The sequence below is a fragment of the Perca fluviatilis genome, chromosome 18 (genome assembly GCF_010015445.1).
Source record: "Perca fluviatilis chromosome 18, GENO_Pfluv_1.0, whole genome shotgun sequence".
Lineage (NCBI taxonomy): Eukaryota > Metazoa > Chordata > Actinopteri > Perciformes > Percidae > Perca > Perca fluviatilis.
In genome coordinates, this window is record NC_053129.1 from 13,722,249 (window position 1) to 13,741,410 (window position 19,162).

The window sequence follows — 19,162 nt, forward strand, 5'->3', positions numbered from 1 at the left end:
AATCGAGCTGCTGCAGAGAAGCTCCTAATTTCCCCAACCCATCTCTGAGCATGGGAGACAGAGCATTGGCAAACACAGGCAGACAGAAAGAGCAAGTCTGAGACGAATGTGCACTTTGTAAACACATCTATGTTTGTGTAGTGACGTCCGACGCGCCAGTTTCTGCTCCCTCAAAGGCCGGCAAGACAATGATCTCTGTATGCTGCCGGGAGAGCAGATGTACAGTATTGGATGACAACACACTCCTCAGCCCTTTCAATATCACACACTCATATTGCATAGTCATTGTGAGATAAATAGAGAAGGAGCTTGCATCTCATCTTTCACAAAGCAAATCTGATATCCAATGACTGCTTATTAGATCGAGCCATCAGTTTGGAGCCAGGCGCATAAGACAGCCGGTGTGTTTAGGAGGCTGCCACACACACACACACACGCACGCACACGCACGCACACACACACACACGCACACGCACACGCACACACACACACACACGCACACACACACACACACACACGCACACACACACGAAGAGCTTGCCCCTTCTGGACCGTCGTAATTTCTCCTGCCAGAGCTGTGCATACAGTCTTTTGTTAAGCCCGCTGTCACAAGAACAACCCCACCACAAAGCCAGGACCCTAAAAGCTGTCTTATTTTGGGAAATCCATGGTTTTTAGAACAATAACCTGTCTCCGCCTCGGTTTTATTAAAACCCAGCTCCGATAAAGCACATGCTTCAAAAGCAGAGGCAAAGAGAATGAGGACTTGGCCAGGTTTGGAGAATTGTGATGGAAAAGACAGGCGGCTGGATGGATAAATGCGGCGCTCCATTGTTGGTACAAAAGGTCGGCTGGGATCCTACCCCAACAGACAGAGAGAGACAGACGCAGTAGGACCCACAAGACGATAGGCTTTGGATAAAACCTGTGGAACATCTTGTCACAGGGAGATTGACAAGACAGACAAAGATAACACTCGGCTTCACCTATTCTTTGACCTGTCGCCCCGTCTGTTATCGTCCCACATCGGTAGACCATTTTCGTGTGGCTCTTTTTCTTAAAATCAAGAAGACAGCGGCAGGTATTTTCTGTTGACGATAAAAGATGACGATGTCCTGACTGTTTGATGAAAGCGTGAGATTTCCGATAAATCTGTCATCAGACTCAGGACTCCTACTTTCCATTAATCTGATTTCAAATGTTGATTTAAAAAAAAAAAAAGAAGAAAAAACTGACAGTTCCCTTTTTACAGTGCCTTTCCTTTGACAGTTTGACAGTGTGCACTCCTCATGACTGAGGTGTCTGTCTGCCTTTCTTTGGCTTCCTGTCTGTCTGTCTGTCTGTCTGGCTCTGTATCTCTGTCCTGATTAGCAATCACTGCAGCATAGCCTGGTCCGATTTGGAGCGGAAAGCTTTAATTCTCCCCACATGGTGCCACGGAGACATCCAGACCCTGGTGCAATTGCTCCCGGTAAAAACACAATCACTGCTTCTGGTTAACACTCAAAAGTTTCCATATATCATCTTGGAGTAAAAATCACCGCTTAATCCCTTGAGGTCCACGGTTTCTTAATGACACTGTTGTAGACGCTTGGCAGCGGATTTGTTCGTCCACAAACATGATGAGGTTTGTGTTTATGGAAAAAAAAAACAACCAAAGAATTAATGCATGACTAATGGAAAGTAAAACAGCGGAGTAGGAAAATGATGGTGGGCAGTTTATAAACTGTCAGATCAATTAAAAGCAGGTGTCAGCATCTTACTAGACAAGCTGTGAATGTATTCCTTGGAAACAGCGGGCAGACTGTGTTGTGCCAGGGATACAAATCCTGTTTTCCCAGTGAGGAAAAATCCGATCAGCATGTGGCCGGGTTGGATCAGTGGGTAGAGCAGGCGCACATATACGGAGAGGTTTATGCCTCGACGCAGAGGTCCAGGGTTCGAATCCGACCTGTGACGATTTCCTGCATGTCTTCTCTCTCTCTCCCCCCCCCTTTCTCACCTAGCTGTCCTGTCAAGTAAAAAGGCAGAAAAGCCCCAAAAATTATCTTTGAAAATCATCCAATCAGAAGAAGCCAAAAGGGAGTTGACATTTTTTAATAGTGGCACATCTAAAACTTGAGGGCGGCTTTCTGCATACCCACTGAGGGATGTCTTTATCCAAACTGACATTTCAGCCTGGACGGACACAGCTGACTTTTAGCGCTAAAATGCACTTCGACACGCTCACCACTTTAACCACTTACAAAAGCACAAAATGTGCAAAAGACCTCTGGCTCTACATGTTTGAAAACTGCACGACACCGTTCAAAAACTGGAAATCGGATAAAGAGACACGACTCACCTACGAAAAGGCCTTCAGGTTTTACATGATGGTGTTTGGATAATAAATGAAACCTGCGGCGGTGAAATAAAGCAATTGTCATCAATCAGTTTGGTCTGCTTCTGAGGACTCGTCTTCTGAGAGTGGGATTTGGGTGACATTTCCACTGTGAATGCAAATGGCACGCAGCAAGTCTGTGATAGGATGACAACACATACAGTAGAAGCTAATAAATCAAATCCGGGCAGCAGAGTGTGAAGATTGTTTACCTTCCAGCTCCTCAGAGAAAGATAAAGGCACCGTAGAAAGCCATGTGCTACTTAGTATTTAAAGAGAATTTTGGAGTGTATATTTTGAATTTCAATTGAAGTGAAAATGTCAACAATGAGAGAACAGCCCCAATATCCTCTAAGCTTGACGGTTATACAGCCGCATTAAGATTTCTGTTGTCGTATCAACGTTCTGCATGATCTAATTGAATCGGATTGCATCGTCAATTTATGTCCATCAGTATAAAGTAACAAAATGTAAGCTCCAAGCTACGAAGCAATCATTTTTCCTCCAGCTATGTTTAGTGTTCTCGGCTTTCCTCATAAAAAAAAAGGAAGCTGCTTTTCTTTGAGACCCCCCTGGTGAGTCTGTCGGCCTTGGAAATGTAAAGTTTCATCTTTTCTGGATGATAGAAAGAGTTTCACTATTTGATAGAACAACTGTAGTTTCCTCTCTTATCTGAAGCTAATTCAAAAGGAACACTCCGCTGCTGCTGCTGCTGCTGCTGCCACCCAGCCTCCCCCTCCCCCTCCATTTCTGACTCCCTCACCCAGCCTCCCCAGCGTTTGCCTTCTTAAACTTTAATCATCTCATATTCGCTACGTTTTACGGAAACTCGTCACAAGGTTTTCCCAGTTTTCAAAAGACGCCTTCCCCTTTTTGCCTCAACCTCAATAAAGATTCAGTGATTTCAGAAGCTTGCGGTCTACTTCATTACCGGGGACACAACTGTGATGTTCACATGGAGTGGGTTTTCTTGATGCAGTTTTAAGCCCTGTGCTTAAAAAGTTAAAATAAATAAATTACTCCAGAGATACATGCTTTTTGTGCGGTTTTTTTTCTTCTTTTTTGATTGTGTCAGAGTGAGGCCATGACACCTGCTGTTCTCTGGATACCATGTTGTGTTGGCCACAGTATGGGGGTCTGCTTCAATCCATTGGCTGACTGAGCTGGCTCAAATCAATGACCAAAAAAAAAAAAAAAAAACCACACAATGTGTGATTTGATTTAAGACAAGCTCTATTGATTAATGCCGTCAATGCTTGGAACTTCTTTTTTTATTCATGATGCTTACTTGAAAAGGAGAACTTCAAACTTAAAATCAACTTTCAAAACAGTTATATATGCAACATAAGAAAACTTTTTTGCACTCCTCTTTTGTCGGGCAGGTGCGTAAGATATGATCAAAGGTAGACGATCAAAATTTGTTCAAAGAAAATCCAGCACACTGACCATTACACTAGCAAAAATTTATTTAGAAAAATATGTTTACCTGATGAAGGTCTGAGACCGAAACGTTGTATTTTTCTAAATACATTTTTGCTAGTGTAATGGTCAGTGTGCTGGATTTTCTTTGAACAAAACAGTTGTATAAACAAATATATGACAATGCATAGATGCGTTCAATTTGCATACTACTATAGCTTTTAAACATATGCGTTGTAATGGAGTTAACCACTCAAAAGAATCTCTGCCAGGTGGTAACAACTGTCATGGGATGCAGTTTGTGTCAAGACGTGCTCAGCAGAACAGAATGCTTTTTTTTTGGCCTTGCCGGGGGAAAAGCACTTTAATGGACTGCCAGCAGCAGCAGGTATTATAGATTACAGAAGATCAAGCAGTAGTAGGTATTGTAGCTGGAGCTGAAGTAACACTCCTTGTTTTCATAAATACAACTGAAAGAAAATGTATCAAATGCATTACTCTGTTTTCCTGGACGCAGTATTATGGTCATATTATGGTCTTTGTGAAATGAATTAAATGTTCAGCAGCTACTAAGAACATTGTCAATGTGAAGCCAAAAAGAAGCCAGAAAAACCTGATAACTTGGATTACAGAGTCTCATGACTGAAGTACTCAAGACCACCACTATTACCGCAAAAGTACTACCTACTTATCGGCTTTATCCTACACCAAATAAGTCAGTGACTCCAAGACTAGTCAATAAGAAGAAGTATATCTTCTTATCTCAGTACTACACCAACTCAAAATTATAGCAATATTGTCAAAATACTACACAATTCACAGAATCTCTATAAATCTATCATATCTATCTGGAGACCCCACCTTTTGGCACCACAGCTATCTGAGCAGAACAGCATGAGCCCAAAACTAACTTACTTTTTGTGTAGGTTTTGTTTCCAACGACATTAAAGTCATGAAATGGCCACAGGCTGAAGGAATAGCTCATTCTGCTAGCTTGAGACTGTTCCATAGGTCAGAAACATACAACAGAGAAAATAATATATGGGATGTTAACAGAGTGAATGAAACTCCTTTGATCAAACTGTATATTATTTGATTTGATTTGTGTTCAATATGGATCGGTAGCACTGCTGCTATTAAATATCAGGGGAGGATGGATTAAAAATGTCACATTAAAAAGGATTAGAACCATGCAGGGGAAATCCACATGTTTCAGAGGGAAGACTTTAGTAATATTATGTGTTATCAGATGCAAACTCCAATCTTGGCCTACGTTTAAACCCTGTAAAACCCTTCCTAATGCGAAAGAACAGGCTGTAACATTACTGTGCAAACACTCAACCCAGCATAGATCTTTCACAAAAACCTTTTTAAAGCACTATATATATATATATATATATATATGTCAGTCTCTCCATGGACATACATTGTGCCATATTCTTGATCCAAGCACCAATTGTAGGTGAGAGAGTGCTATTTCAAGGGAGTACATTAGCATACTAATTAACACAGCTTAAAAAGGTGTCTGAAAGGTAGAGTTTAATTTTTAATAAATAGGGTGAAAACACTGTACATAGATGGTGTAGGTATATAGATTTTAAAGTCAAATAATGATATGTAACCACGTGTTCAGGTCTCTGCAGGCCTATACTTAATATAAACTGCGCAGGATGGTAAAAAACAATCACATCACAGTGAAATGTTGGCTTATTCACTATATAGATCTTTCTGGTGAATCTAACATAGCTGCTTCCATGCTTGCTAGAAAGCTGAATTGAAAGTATTCATTTTTGCAAATCCAATAAGCTACGACCTAACAATCACTTCATTTGAAAGAAGTCCATTTAAATCTTACCCAGGAAATTGAGTGGAATTGATACTGTAAGAAAAAATAAAGAATATAAAAAATGATGGCGTGGGTCACACTATCACTTGGAAGAAGAGAAATGGTATACAAAGTGAAACTGGGCTTTCCGCTGACATAAAAGTCCTGTTTATCAGCCAGACACAGAAATAGTTGTGGCTATGAACAACATGGATTTAGTGTCTGCAGTGACTATACATCCGTGACAGCTGCACATAAATGTATGAAAATTAATTAATGGCATGGCAGGGAATAACAAAGTGCAGCTCTAAATTAACTATAGTCCACTCTTCCATGTGGTTAGCTTCACATCAGGATGGACCAGATGGTACTTTTCAACTCTCAGCATTTGTCACACACACACACACACACACACGAAGAAAGATTATTTTTATAAACAGACCACAGAAAAAAATGTGACACAATACACCTGTCCTGTGTCCCGTTTCATATTAAGGGACATGATTACTCCATTCATGGTTTTATTAGACAGAGTAATATGTGCAGGGGTATCACTTTTAGACAGACAGACAGACACACAGACACACACACACACACACACACACACACACACACACACACACACACACACACACACACACACACACACACACAGCTGTACATGTCTAGCTATTGGAATGTGTTCCCACTTGGGCCCCAGTGTTCTTAAAGGGAGAGTCTCCAAACAGTTGAGATCAATAACGGCCTGTCAGCTTTTTAGTGTAGCCATGGACAGAGCAGAGACACAGGGACCACGGAGAGAGAGCTGCATCCGACCATCACACTCTTTGATCAAAGATGACAGAAAGAGAAAGAGAGAGAGCAAGTGACGACAGCAGACAGCTAGGAAGAAGACAGCAGACAGGCTCCTATAGTATTGGCCAGCTCTTGAGGCCCCTGTATCTTTTCTAGGTCATAATTAAAGCAGAGCCCAGACTCTGGGTACTTCCCTTTTTAAATGTCGCTTGTCTCTGTAGCATGCCTACAAAAGACTGTCAAAAGCGAGACAAAGTAGAAAGGTAAATCCCTGAATAAAGCTAACAGAGTGGCATCTAGGGAAGGATCCGCATTATATCTGCTGAATCTATGCACACACATTCCCACATATACTGTACCTCTAACCAAATGGGCACTCATGTGTGAGGCAAGGCACCTAATTGCTCTGGCAGACATTGAATGATGACAACGGCCACGGTGGGAGTTGGCGAGACTTTGTTGGGATGTACGTAATTATTCAGCCAGCACAAAAGGAGGGGCCGATGCGGTGCCAGAGCAGATTTACTGTGTCTGTGGTCAGTGCATTCAGCAGGGTATCTAATGATGTGCACTTACGGGCTAAATTACCAGAGCATTGTTTACCTCTGCTCTTAGAGTGCAGGCCCCACCAAGAGCGAGAGACCAAGAAGGTGCCGGAGGAAAAAGAAAAAAGCACAGATGGATCCGCTGAGGATCAAATTAAAGCAAATGATCTGATAGTGAGGAGAAGTGTCGAGAGCAGATGAATGGTATCCATGGAAGCAGAGGCATGGGAGAGGCTAAAATGTCTTAACACTTTTTTGGTAAAGGCCCCTCTCTTCACACGCTGCTGACAGCCAGCTAGCTAGCAAATCCCAGGACAAGGGGGTGGCGAACACAAACTGTACAGCTCTCCACTGTACCGCTCAGACATTTCCAAGCTGCAGTTTTCTATATTTAAAAAAAAAAAAAAAAAGTACACACAAATGTGATATATAGTCAAATTAGGAATATATACACATAAGCCACACTCCTAATATTGCTAGTTCTGTCACTTGAGAACTCATTAAAAGTTTGTTTCCAACCTATTTTGGAACAAATATCATATCACTATATGGCCTGGTGTATAATGTAGCTCTGCTCAGAGAAAATTCCATAGCTGTAGGAGAAAATAAGTTTTTTTTATTCTATGGTATTATTCAGGGATTATATAAGGATGTGATGCTGGTTTGTTTGCTTGTTAAGAAAAGCACCACCTCCAGCCATCACTTCTGACAGCAGCACCCATTTGAGCCACTGTCAGAGGTCATTTACATAATGGAAGAAGAAAATTACCAAGGGGGCAAAGGCAGGACAAGCCTGCCATTTGGCGGAAAGAGAAAATTAAGATGGAAGGAAAATGGTCTGGCAAGAAAGGGACATTGGACAGAGAGAGTGCAGAGAGAGCAGCAGGACTGGAGTAAGGGATAAGGATGGTGAGGGCAGGAAAGAGAGAGAGAGAGAGAGAGAGAGAGAGAGAGAGAGAGAGAGAGAGAGAGAGAGAGAGAGAGAGAAGAGGGGCTTGAAGAGTTGAGACAGTTGAACCATGAAAAGTGAGTGCCAGTGAGTTGGACAGTGCAGAAACATTTGGAAAAAGTGGGGAATGAGAACTGAAAGAGAGACAGACGAGAGAGAGAGAGGGAAGCTGGAAAGCCTCAAAAGCATGGGGAAAGTTGGGGATCGTGTCCAGTTGGAGAGTCTTCACAGATTAAAAAGTTGACACAGGGAGAGACAAAGACGAGAACAACAACTCGACGGAGCAGGAGGGAGCAGGAAGACGAGTCCGAGGGAAGCAGGTGTTGAGGCTCTTACCTTGGCAGATGCGGAAGCCACTGATCCTGCTGCCGTGATGCCTCGCTTGACCGCTATGTCGCTACTCGACGTTGTCACGGCAACTGTAACCGGGGTGGGGAGGAGGGAGGGGATGACTGGGAGGGGAAGGAGCCCCGGGCGGTTGTTGCCATTGACGACGGCAGAGGCACAGCTATGATTGGCTCCTCCATTGTGGAGGCCAGAAGGGCGGATGTCTCTCCGCTCCCAGGGTCCCCGGTAGTCCCTCTCAAAGCGGTGGTGGTGGCGTGACATCACTTCCTCTTCCTCTCAGAGGGAATAACGGGGCAGGCCTGCAGGAGGTGGAAAGATAAAGGGTATAAGGTCAGGTTGAAATGTTGTAATATGTCTGCAAATTGAGGGAAGAGACAGACACAAAAGGCAGAGGTTTTCAAAGATAGGAAACGACCGGGGGACAAAGACAGAGCGAGACACATGGAGTGAATGAAGGTGAGACCATGTTGACATGAAGGTGTAAATGCTCACAGCATCTGCTCCCAATGCACCTGACTGACATCAACACACTGCTGCTCATTTGTTGCCTCTAATTCCTATTCTCCCAGTCGTTAACGGGGGCTGCGACGAGAGGGAGAGAAATGAGCACTGCTAAGCAGGTCTATAAAAAACACCATCAGTGCCAGCCCCATGAGGAGCTTCATTTGTTCCGGAGAGGCATCTAGGCTCAACAATGAGGGGTTAAAGCAATACGGCCGAGTGAGAGGCAAACAGGTACACCCGCTCAGTCAAGTTGCTCCGAGGACGGCGCAGCAGTATCATGACCTTGTGGTCAAAACTCATTCATCTGAATAGATAAATACCCCTGCAATCACATCTCATCTCGTACATCTAATGGCTGCTTAATTCAATCAGATTGCCCTTGGAGTGCATTTGAGGGTTCTCCCCCTTTCCAAGCACAGCAGGCTGCGATAGGCTAAGAGGCGACAGTGAGCTGGAATTACATCAGTACGGGACACGGCGCTGTTGTGTAGCACGAGCAGCGTATCGCTCCATATTATATCATAAATCAAAGCGGGCACAGGATCTGAGAAGTGAAATCCATCACGGAGGGGTTTGCGGCGCATTGTACTCCTCCTCACCAAAGGCGCGTTATGCTTCCCAAGCCCTTGATAACAGATGAAATAAATAAACGACCTCAAACCAGGTTCAGCAAGCCCCATGCAAAATCCCCTGGTCTGTAAGGAGAGAATGACAGCAGATGATAGGTCTTTATTCTGCACGCCGGGGTCTTTCACACTGCTTCTTGCCTCACAAAGGAGCAAACGCCTTGAAATGCCAGACTCTCTGTGTGTGTGTACAAAAGCAGTATATACTGTATAATACAAGTGAACAGCTGTGTATGCACGTACTGTTTTGGCTAAATGTAATGAGAATGCATGTTCAAAACTCCAGTGTAGTATGTGAGAGTGTCTGAGCAGTGAAAGCTGTTGGAAATGAAAGGTTCTCGACAAAGCTTTGATGCGAGCGATACATGATACAGCCTGTGGTGGGAGCACTGGCCCTTCTGTATCTTAAGCTCACTGCCTCTTCCTTTATGTCCATCTCTGTTGTGCTCCCTTTCATTCTTTTTCATAATGCATTTTGTTTGTTTCCTTTCTCTCAGTCCCCCTCCCTTCATTTATTTCTCTCTCTCATACAAGGTCTGCTCTGTCCAAACACAGCAAGTTGATACACGGCGATAGAGCCAGACGGAGCAACTAAAAGCTGTGGGACAACACTCTCTCACGCTCTCTTTCTCACTCACTCACTCACTCACTGTAATTCTCACCGACTCTGCAACAACCTCTCCGCCTTTCCACAGTAACCCCTTTTAACAACCTCAGAATTTCCAATAGAATAATCTTGTATTATCTCTATAAAAAAAAAAAAAAAAAAAGGTTTGAGTGAGAGAGAAACAAGGTGCTGGTTCGGGCGAACAATGGTAGAGTTGGTGCCAGGTAATATTCTCTTATCATCCGAGCTGCACACCTCAGCTGAGAAATAAGAGGCCACGAAGACAATTCCTCCACATAAAAACAGGAGAAAAAAAAAATAACAAAAGGGACATTATCTCCACAATAGTCAGAATTGGGGGCAGAGTACATTTGCATTCACAATTCTGTACAATTTATTTTCACCAATGCTTTTCAGATGTGAAGTGGGAGCGTGCCATTGTGCATCAGCTCCCCAGTCTAGACAGTATTGTGATTTACTACAAACTGCACTAGTTTTTTTGCCTTCTTTTAAACCTCCAGGAACAACGGCGCGCTGGAGAACAAATCCATTAGATTACGCAGAAAAGGTATTAAGCCAAGTTTGAAAGAGCCCATACACAAGACAGCTTTGTGGGATAAACTCCAGTAAGGTGCAATATACAGCACAGAGTAAAAGAACGGAAAGTAAAGTATCTGGCATTTTCACTAGAAAGTGTTGGGTTTTAATCCAGCATCAAACTGTTACTCAATCATCTCTCTCTCTCCTCCCTGATCCCTTCCTATTTCTGAAAAATGAGCCCAAGTGGATAAAACCTTAAGAGAGCAGATGAAGACTTTAGTTATGCACGCATCTTGTGAAAGGGTTCATTTCTACCTTTATTTTGGTGGTATTATTCAATGAGTACTTAAAATGAAAATTGCATTACCCAAGTTCTCATCCATAAACGCCAAAATAGGTAGTTGTAGGCGTTTTCTGATCTGCTACAGTTGTGGTATGGTTTAGAATAGGCGACTAAAACTACATGATCATAGTTAAGTTTAAAGTGACCGCGTCTTGATTGAGACTGAGATGAGATTATGTTATTTTCTATTATTCTTTCACTTTAAAAGTGCTAGAGTAAAAGTAGATACTTATTATTACAACAGGACATATGGCAGGATATAGTGCCAAAGTTTTTGGTCGCATGTGTAAAGAGGTTTAGGAGTAACGTGGTGCCGCTAAGATGGAGAAGCTTGCAAATTTTGGATCAAAACGACATCCTGTTCGGTCAGAGATGCAAGGTTTGGACCAGAATAACCTGCCATGATGTTGGGATCTAAATCTTCAAATAAAGCCTCATTCAATGTTTAAGGTTTAAAAAAAGTGCACTTTTTGTTACACCATGTTATATCTAAAAAAATTTTTTTTTTTTTTTTATAAAAAAAAAAAAAATTTTTTAAAAAAAAAAAAAAAAAAAAAAAAAAAAAAAAAAAAAAAAATTTTAATTTTTAAAAAAAAAAAAAAAAAAAAATTTTTTTTTTTTTTTTTTAAAAAAAAAAAAATTTTTTTTTTGTAGAGGTGTGAATCTTCACTGATCTCCCGATTCGATTACGATTATCATGTCAGCGATTCTATTCGATATCTCGATGCATCACGATGAGTCAAATAAATTTTCCTATTAAAGCCACGTAAGATATTTAATTTATAGCTTTTCACGCTTCAAAAACGAAAAACATTCTGCAGTGCTCCAATACTAAATAAATTGGATACATAAAACTACAGCACTGAGCACATGGCACTTCCTGAATGTGCAAAACATAAACAGAATATGTAAACAGAAAGGTTGTTAGGCCTACATTAAATTGTAAACAGAAATAAATCGATTATGGCCCGGCCGATTATCAATGCAGCATCGTCCGTGTCCACGATTCGATGCATCGATTATTTAATTAATTTCAACACCTCTAGTTATATCCACGTCATGTTATACAACGTTCAATTTCCAAAGCAGGCGTCACATTACATCCCACTTCTTCCTTTGATTGTGAGTGTATGTGTAAGTGGGCTGATTTAAGTAGTTTATACAAACAGCAAATGTTGCCGTTTTTCTGAAAAGGAGCATCTCACATTACCATGCTCCAAATTCTATCACTCACTTACCCAGGTGGCATTTTCAGAATCTTGGCACAATACATTTCAGTATGTGCACAATCCTCCTGAGTGAATTCCTGTCATCCTTGCACTATGCCTGTCAGTATGTACTGTGTAACCGTAAGGCTGGCAACCGAACCCTGCAGGGCAAGTGTCACTGAGACAAATCCCACTACATTTATGGTCCTTTGTGAACAGAAGGATTTAAGCTAGTAATTACTGAGGCACTTAAAATCCTTTCACAACTACGTTTCGGCAACTCCTTTAAAGTCGGTGGGTAAAAACGAACGTGCACGAGCTCACGTCACCTTGAGGCTGAGAGTGTGAGTTTGTGAGGGTAAGTACAAGGAGGCGATAAAAGGAAACCTGCCTGTGGAAACCAACACCCAACACACCTGTGGACTCTGTCAGACCAGATAAACACTTAAATACATCACATCTACAATGACACTTTGCTCTGTGCTGCACTGCTCTGGGGAGAAGGTGCCAATAAAGATTTGCCCATTTTCTTTCACATCCAATGAAGTCACTGTCAGCCCTGGACAAAACAACAGCCGTTCAGAGGAAGAGATGATAACCTTTGCCGCAAGGCTGTTAAGCCAACCTTTTTAAAGAGCCTTTTCAATTTCATAAGAAACTAATGACAGCATTCCAGTCATACCCTACAGCAATTAATGGGGCTCTTCTGCAATCCTGTCTGCATGTTAATAATCTTACCTGAGGGTATCAGAGTTTCCCACGCCAAATGCTATTTTGTGACTCTGGCTCCTACCTTAAATAAAAGCTGACAAAGACTGAGAATCCTTTGCAGAGAGATGCGAATCTAAACAAATGATTCAAATCACTAATCCTCTGGAAACGCAAATAGTAACAAAAAGGAACAGGGACAGAAGAGCAAAGAAAGAAAGTGAGAAATACTGTCAGCAATCAAACCTAATGAGCTGGCTGACTGGCATATCTGTTGTGTTGTCACAAAAAAACGGCTATTCTAGCACTGCTGATGCGTCAGAATCGAAATTGCACCCTGCATACGATGTTCCAAATGCATTTGCAACTGAGACAGAGAGGTGAGATGGTGTGGGTGTATATATACATGAGAAAAAGATAGTTAAGGAGTAGAAGGGTGTGTGTGTGTGTGTGTGTGTGTGTGTGTGTGTGTGTGTGTGTGTGTGTGTGTGTGTGTGTGTGTGTGTGAGAAGGGGCGTACCATGGAGATGCTCTGCATCTTATATGTTCCTGTGTAAGGCCACGCAGTGCACATCCAGATCCTTCAATAACTTCAGTTCCCAAGCAACAGCGGAGCGATTAGCCCAAACTAAAAAGTTTTCTGGCAGGTGGGAACGTGAGACACACACCCTAAAGAACAGCATCTGTCACTCCGAGGCGGCACGCAGCATGTCGGAGTGCGTGTGACAGAGCTGCGTTAACAAAGCCATGTGGGAATACGCAGGGAGCCGCAGATAGACGTGAGGAAAGAGGGAGCGTAACAGATGGACAGAAACGTGGCAGCGACGGAGAGACGGCGAGCCAGTGTGAGTGAGCAAGCAAATGAGATATAACAGCAGCATAAGTGTGTGTATGCAGTCTGAAATAGAGAGGATGGGTGTTAAGGATGCGATCAGGGTGGGGTGGGGTTGGGTTGGGTGTCATACTTCTGTTCTATGGTGTGATGTTTGCTTTGCTGGCACATTCTGCCTTGCTTTTAATACCCCCAGCTAATCCACCCGCTACAGATACTCCCCGAGAGAAAGGACTCCATTTCCAATCTGTAGTAGTGTTTACTTCTATTGACCCAGTGACAGTCCAGCTTCACACACACACACACACACACACACACACACACACACACACACACACACACACACACACACACACACACACACACACACACACACACACACACACACACACACACTGCTAATAATCAATTTGTCAATCAGCAAGTCTGGATGGTACAAATGAGGGCCAGGGAAAGTAGGTATACTGTAACTTTACAAGGACAAGTTATTGGTGTAAATGAGCAGCCCTGTGGGAGATGCGCACAGATAACCACTAACACACACACTTTAACTGTCACAGGCACGCTTGCTCGCACGCACGTGGCATTCACATACAATCGCAGACCAGTAAATGTGCTGACAGTTCCTCCAGGACAACAGAGGTATTCATCCTGATATTTAAATAATGGGAGAGACTGTTGGTACAGGAATAGCCCGGAGCAATGCGAGCCAGAGTCTCAGGCTTTTTAAATTCTCCTCCTCAGCTCGAGTCCGTACCGCCCAAGACACAGCAGATGATGAAGATGCAGTCTCAATTTGGATGGTGCATCTTTCACACCGTACCCACACATGTGCACCTGCACAGACAAACAAATACTGGTGTCATTAATTAAGCAATGTACTGGTACACTAAAACATTGGATGTAAATTCTTTTATTTAGCGATTTCTTTTTCCAGCATCCTTAGGATATATATATTTTTTTACTTCTGTAAAGTATTGATTAATGAAGCAAACTGATCTGCCAGAAAAAGAACCAGGGCTCCCTGGGTATTTTTAGCTTTCCCTCTTAAGGACGTGATACATGAGAAACCTAATTGATGTTCCAAAAGATGGAAAAAGAAAACAAGAACAGAACGGAAGCTAGAGGAAAGGCAAACACAGGAAAGGAGAAAAAATGAGTTTTGTGTCTATCTCATGAGTTCAGACATGGTTTGTGCGTGCGTGCGTGCGTGCGTCGTGCGTGCGTGCGTGCGGTGAGGTTTAGGGGTTTGCATCATCTTCAGATATTAGAAGCAGAAATGAATGCAGCTACCTGCTGGCATGGAAAACAATGAGCCCATTGTTGGGATTGATTCGTAGCATTAGCAGGTCCAATTAATCCCAGCGGTTTGAGGGGAATTAGTACTTTGCTACAATTCGTACACCTCATTAGTGGTCTGAGTGGAATCCAGAGACGCGGCGCAGTCAGCAGCGGATCATAAAAACATAGGACGTCTCAGAGCAAAGCCCACCAGCTGAGGCACCATCCAGACCATAAATAGCTTCCATTTTAGCAGGTTATTAGAGGGTTGTAGGCTGGTTTTACTTAAACAGCGACAGAACAATTGGGAAGCATTCGACACGTAAATAAACTGAACCGCGGGGTAGTCACCAGTCATTGTGAGCAGATCAAGCACTAAATCTGAATCCAGCACCTCGTATTTCCGTATCTCATCTGCCTATTAGGATTTTCGCAGAGGTTTCAGAGGAGATGATAGTGAGAGATGGCACTAGGTACATTAATCTGACACCTTGATGGATGAAACACTGGTGGGTGACATGCACACACTGCCTCATTTTGCCAGAGACAGACACTTCCTGATCATCTTCTCTTTGATAAAGCATACAAGCAAAGGCCAAATCATTCAAAGCGGATAAAAAAGGGATAAGGTGTACTAGGGTAGACAGAGAGAAAAAGAAATAAAAGGAAGATGAGGACAAGGGTTATTTTTTCTTAAGATTAAGAATATTGCATATACCTGCACCACTGACAGCAAACCTCCCCCTCAGTGTGCATCAGCACAATTCCTTTAGCAGAGCAATAGAAAGTAAAACTTTCTTCCAATTTGGGAAGAAAAAAAAAAAAGGCAGCAGTATGCATGTGTACTGCATGTGTGTTTTTGCGGGGGATACAACATGATGCAAGGGTTTCCAAGCTGCTTATTTACTGTGGTTTGAACACATTGGCTCCGTTTTCACTTTTGCATGATGAAAACAGCATGGGCTGACGTTTTTCCGTCCAAAAATGCCGGCTCTCACTGGCACTGGTCCGGACAGAAATGACCGCGGCGTTATGAAATCTTGCAATGACTGAGTTAGTTAACACCCCTGCCACTGTTTGGTTGTCAGTTTCCCAGGCACGTGACTAGCCTGAGGAACCGAGAGGCACTGCTACCTCCACCACCGCACGCTGCGGCTCAGTTAATTAAAACACAGGCTTTCAACAAAACTCCAAATTATCACAACGGCAAGACACAAAGCTGGAGAAAAACCCTGGGGCTAGTGTGCACACTTTCCCATCCAGCCTTTCTGCATGCTTTTTCTTCCACGCGGTGTGGGGAGCAGCAGATTTCCAGACGCCAATCACGCAGTGTGTTTATGCGTGTATGTATGTGTGTGTGTTTGTGTATTCTCTGTGGCCCATGGCAGCTGTCGCCTTTTCTCTCCCCGCTGCATCCTTTTGCAAATTTCTCTGTTCTCTAAATAAAAACCAACAATGGCATCAAAACAAACAGCACACGCGCACGCGCACACACACACACACACACACACACACACACACACACACACACACACACACACACACACACACACACACACACACACACACACACACACACACACACACACACACAGGGCAGTGAGAACAAACAAACTGACATGTTCTATGGGCTGCTGCATTATTGCAACTACCGGCTGAGACACGCATGTTAATAAATCAATATGCATGTGGGCATGTGCATGCGTATCTGTGTAGTTCAGCTCTGGTAGCGGGACACGAGGCAAGTGCAAAAATAGTGACTTAATTATCTAAATGGCTGCTGCGGAGATTACCGAGGGCAGTGAGCATCCATCTCTTTCAACACCACCGCCTTCAAGTGCGTGGCCAAGCTGGAGGAGAGATCAAGAGATATAGACATCAATAACAGAGACAGAGCGGCAACGAGAGTGAAAAAGAGACGGAGAGAAGTAAACGAGAGCAAGAGACGGGAGACAATGTGGAAGAGAGAGAGGGGAGTGGATACAGTCACTGTGATTTACAATGGAGAAGTATGCGAGCCGACTGGCCTTCACTATAAAAAGCCGCCGTGGTATGTGGTTGCATGTTCCGCTACAGAGAGTTTGCCGGCAGCAGGGATCGTGACATCGCCTCTGTCGCCATGGAGATGCCCTGCGCGTCTTCGATTTTGATCTTCCCCATGATTACCACGGAGATGCTCCCGGGGCTGGATTGTATCTTGACCCCCCCCCCTCGAAGCAACAAAGGCTCTACATTTAGGTCTATCCCTCCCTTACATGAGCACATTTTTTTTTTTTTTTTTTCTTTTGCACAGCCAAGCAGTTACAGAGGTCATCCTGAGACTGGAGGGCCTGTAGTTTGATCCCCTTGTGTACACGTAGTTCTCCAAGAGCCCTTGAGCAGGATTTTGAACCCCTACCTGCTTTAGAGGCCCCAGTCCTGCTGGTTGAGCCTGCACACCAACCACAGGCCAGGGGGAGAATTTCCATCTACTGCAGAGGCTGAATAAAGTATACTGTATGAAAATAAAAAGTTACATACTGCAAGCATTTAGGTGAAGCACCATCTAATATTCTCGCACTAAAAGGTGATTTATGAAAGAAATAAATCCCACAACCAACCAAGGTTACCTGTTCCTTAGCAGAAATTGTTAAATGCCTTCATTAAATATTCTTGTTAAGTTTACATTTTAGAGGAAACTAGTAGAAAATGACAGTTTATATAGCCAACATTTCCATTATTACAACTTTAAGCTTTGGTTCCTGACAGCAGAGAAAGTAGTGAAGAGAAAGTGTGCTAATGACTGGAAAGCTCGCTGGTTTGATCCCCAGACTGTCTGAGGAAAACAAATAACATTATCTGCCTTCAACCACTACTGAGCAACAGGTTTTGTACTGCAACTTCCCTAAATCATAATCATAGACTATATAAAATATAGACATAGTCTCCGTGACGTCCCAATAGGTGTCTGAAGAGCCAATATGAAGCTAAAAGTGGGCGGCTCCCGGTGGCTCTTGCCAATGCCATCTTGGCAGTGCCTGACGTTGCGACTAACCGGGGAATGGAGCTGGGGCAGGCTGAATGAAGCCTACAGTCTATGCTCGCCTCCTGTGATGGCAGCCCACCTGTCACTCAAAGCGGAATGCCCTTCATTTTGACACCCTAGACAACAGTAACAACCTGGCTGTACCATTCAGCTCCCTCAGAGAATATGTTGAGGGAGAAGCATATTCAAGTCAATCTTCAATCTGCATTAACATAAAATAAATTGCTCATAACAAATGGACAGACTGACACTTATAGAACGCCATTTCAAAGACAATAACGCCGATTTGTCATGCATGAAACTAAACACAAATTCATTGGATTTAAAAAGAGGTATTGACTGTTGTGAGTTGTTTTTTCCCCTCAGTGATGGCACTCACTTAACTAAAGCTGTTATAGAGATTTGAATTAGAGATGCACCGATTACAGCTTTCTAGGCCGATTGCGATTTTCATTGAGTTAGGCCAGCCGATACGGATTTTAGCCGATTCCGATTAGGGCTGAACGATTAATTGCATTTGCGATAATATCGCGATATGTTAAAACGCGATTTCCTAATCGCAAAGGCTGCGATTTGGTCTCGATTTGATGACTCGCAAGAGCAAATCAGTCTGCACTACGCAGAGAAAGCATCAACTTAGCACGCTAACGCTACACTGTACCTTGAGCTGATCTCTGTCATTCAAACAATTCTGAGTTGAAGTTTAAAACTTTTACAGCCATTTTAATAAAATGAAGGGTTTTGTTTGGGCTCGAGTCCATACATGCAGTTAATGGATACAGGCACGCAGAACTGAAGGCTCGGTTGGCAACGAGCTAGCTCTGATTAGCGGTTAGCTCCGGTTAGCGGTTAGCTCCGTTATAAAGATATAAAGATATGGGTGGAGGAGCTGCCACTGAGAGGGGTAACAATCAGACTGATAAATGACGGTTTGGGGAGCTTTCACAGCAGCGTGGCCGCGGTGTTTCAACGGTTTTATTAGTACAGTTAATCCCACGGCAAGACCACAGCAACTAACGTAACGGTAGCCTCTATGCGCAAGTGCAGTGTTGACGGCGGTGTCGCCGCAACTTCACGAGGGGAGGGGCTGGAGCAGCTCCTTTGTACCAAATGAATATTTTTTTTTTTTTTTTTTGTGTGTTTTGTTGTGTGTGTGTGTGTGTGTGTGTGTGTGTGTGTGTGTGTGTGTGTGTGTGTGTGTATGTATGTATGTATGTATGTATGTAT

General features: G+C 43.2%; 1 protein-coding gene across 3 annotated transcripts in view; it reads right to left on the reverse strand.

Annotated features, from left to right (window-relative positions):
* Positions 1 to 19,162, reverse strand: part of LOC120546185 (kelch-like protein 29) — a 222,850-nt gene that overhangs the window by 142,938 nt on the left and 60,750 nt on the right. For all 3 annotated transcript variants that reach the window (XM_039780958.1, XM_039780954.1, XM_039780957.1), the window contains one exon: positions 8,250 to 8,560. In XM_039780958.1, the coding sequence (XP_039636892.1) occupies positions 8,250 to 8,522 (273 nt within the window). In that variant the 5' untranslated portion in view covers positions 8,523 to 8,560. The remainder of the gene's footprint in view (positions 1 to 8,249; positions 8,561 to 19,162) is intronic.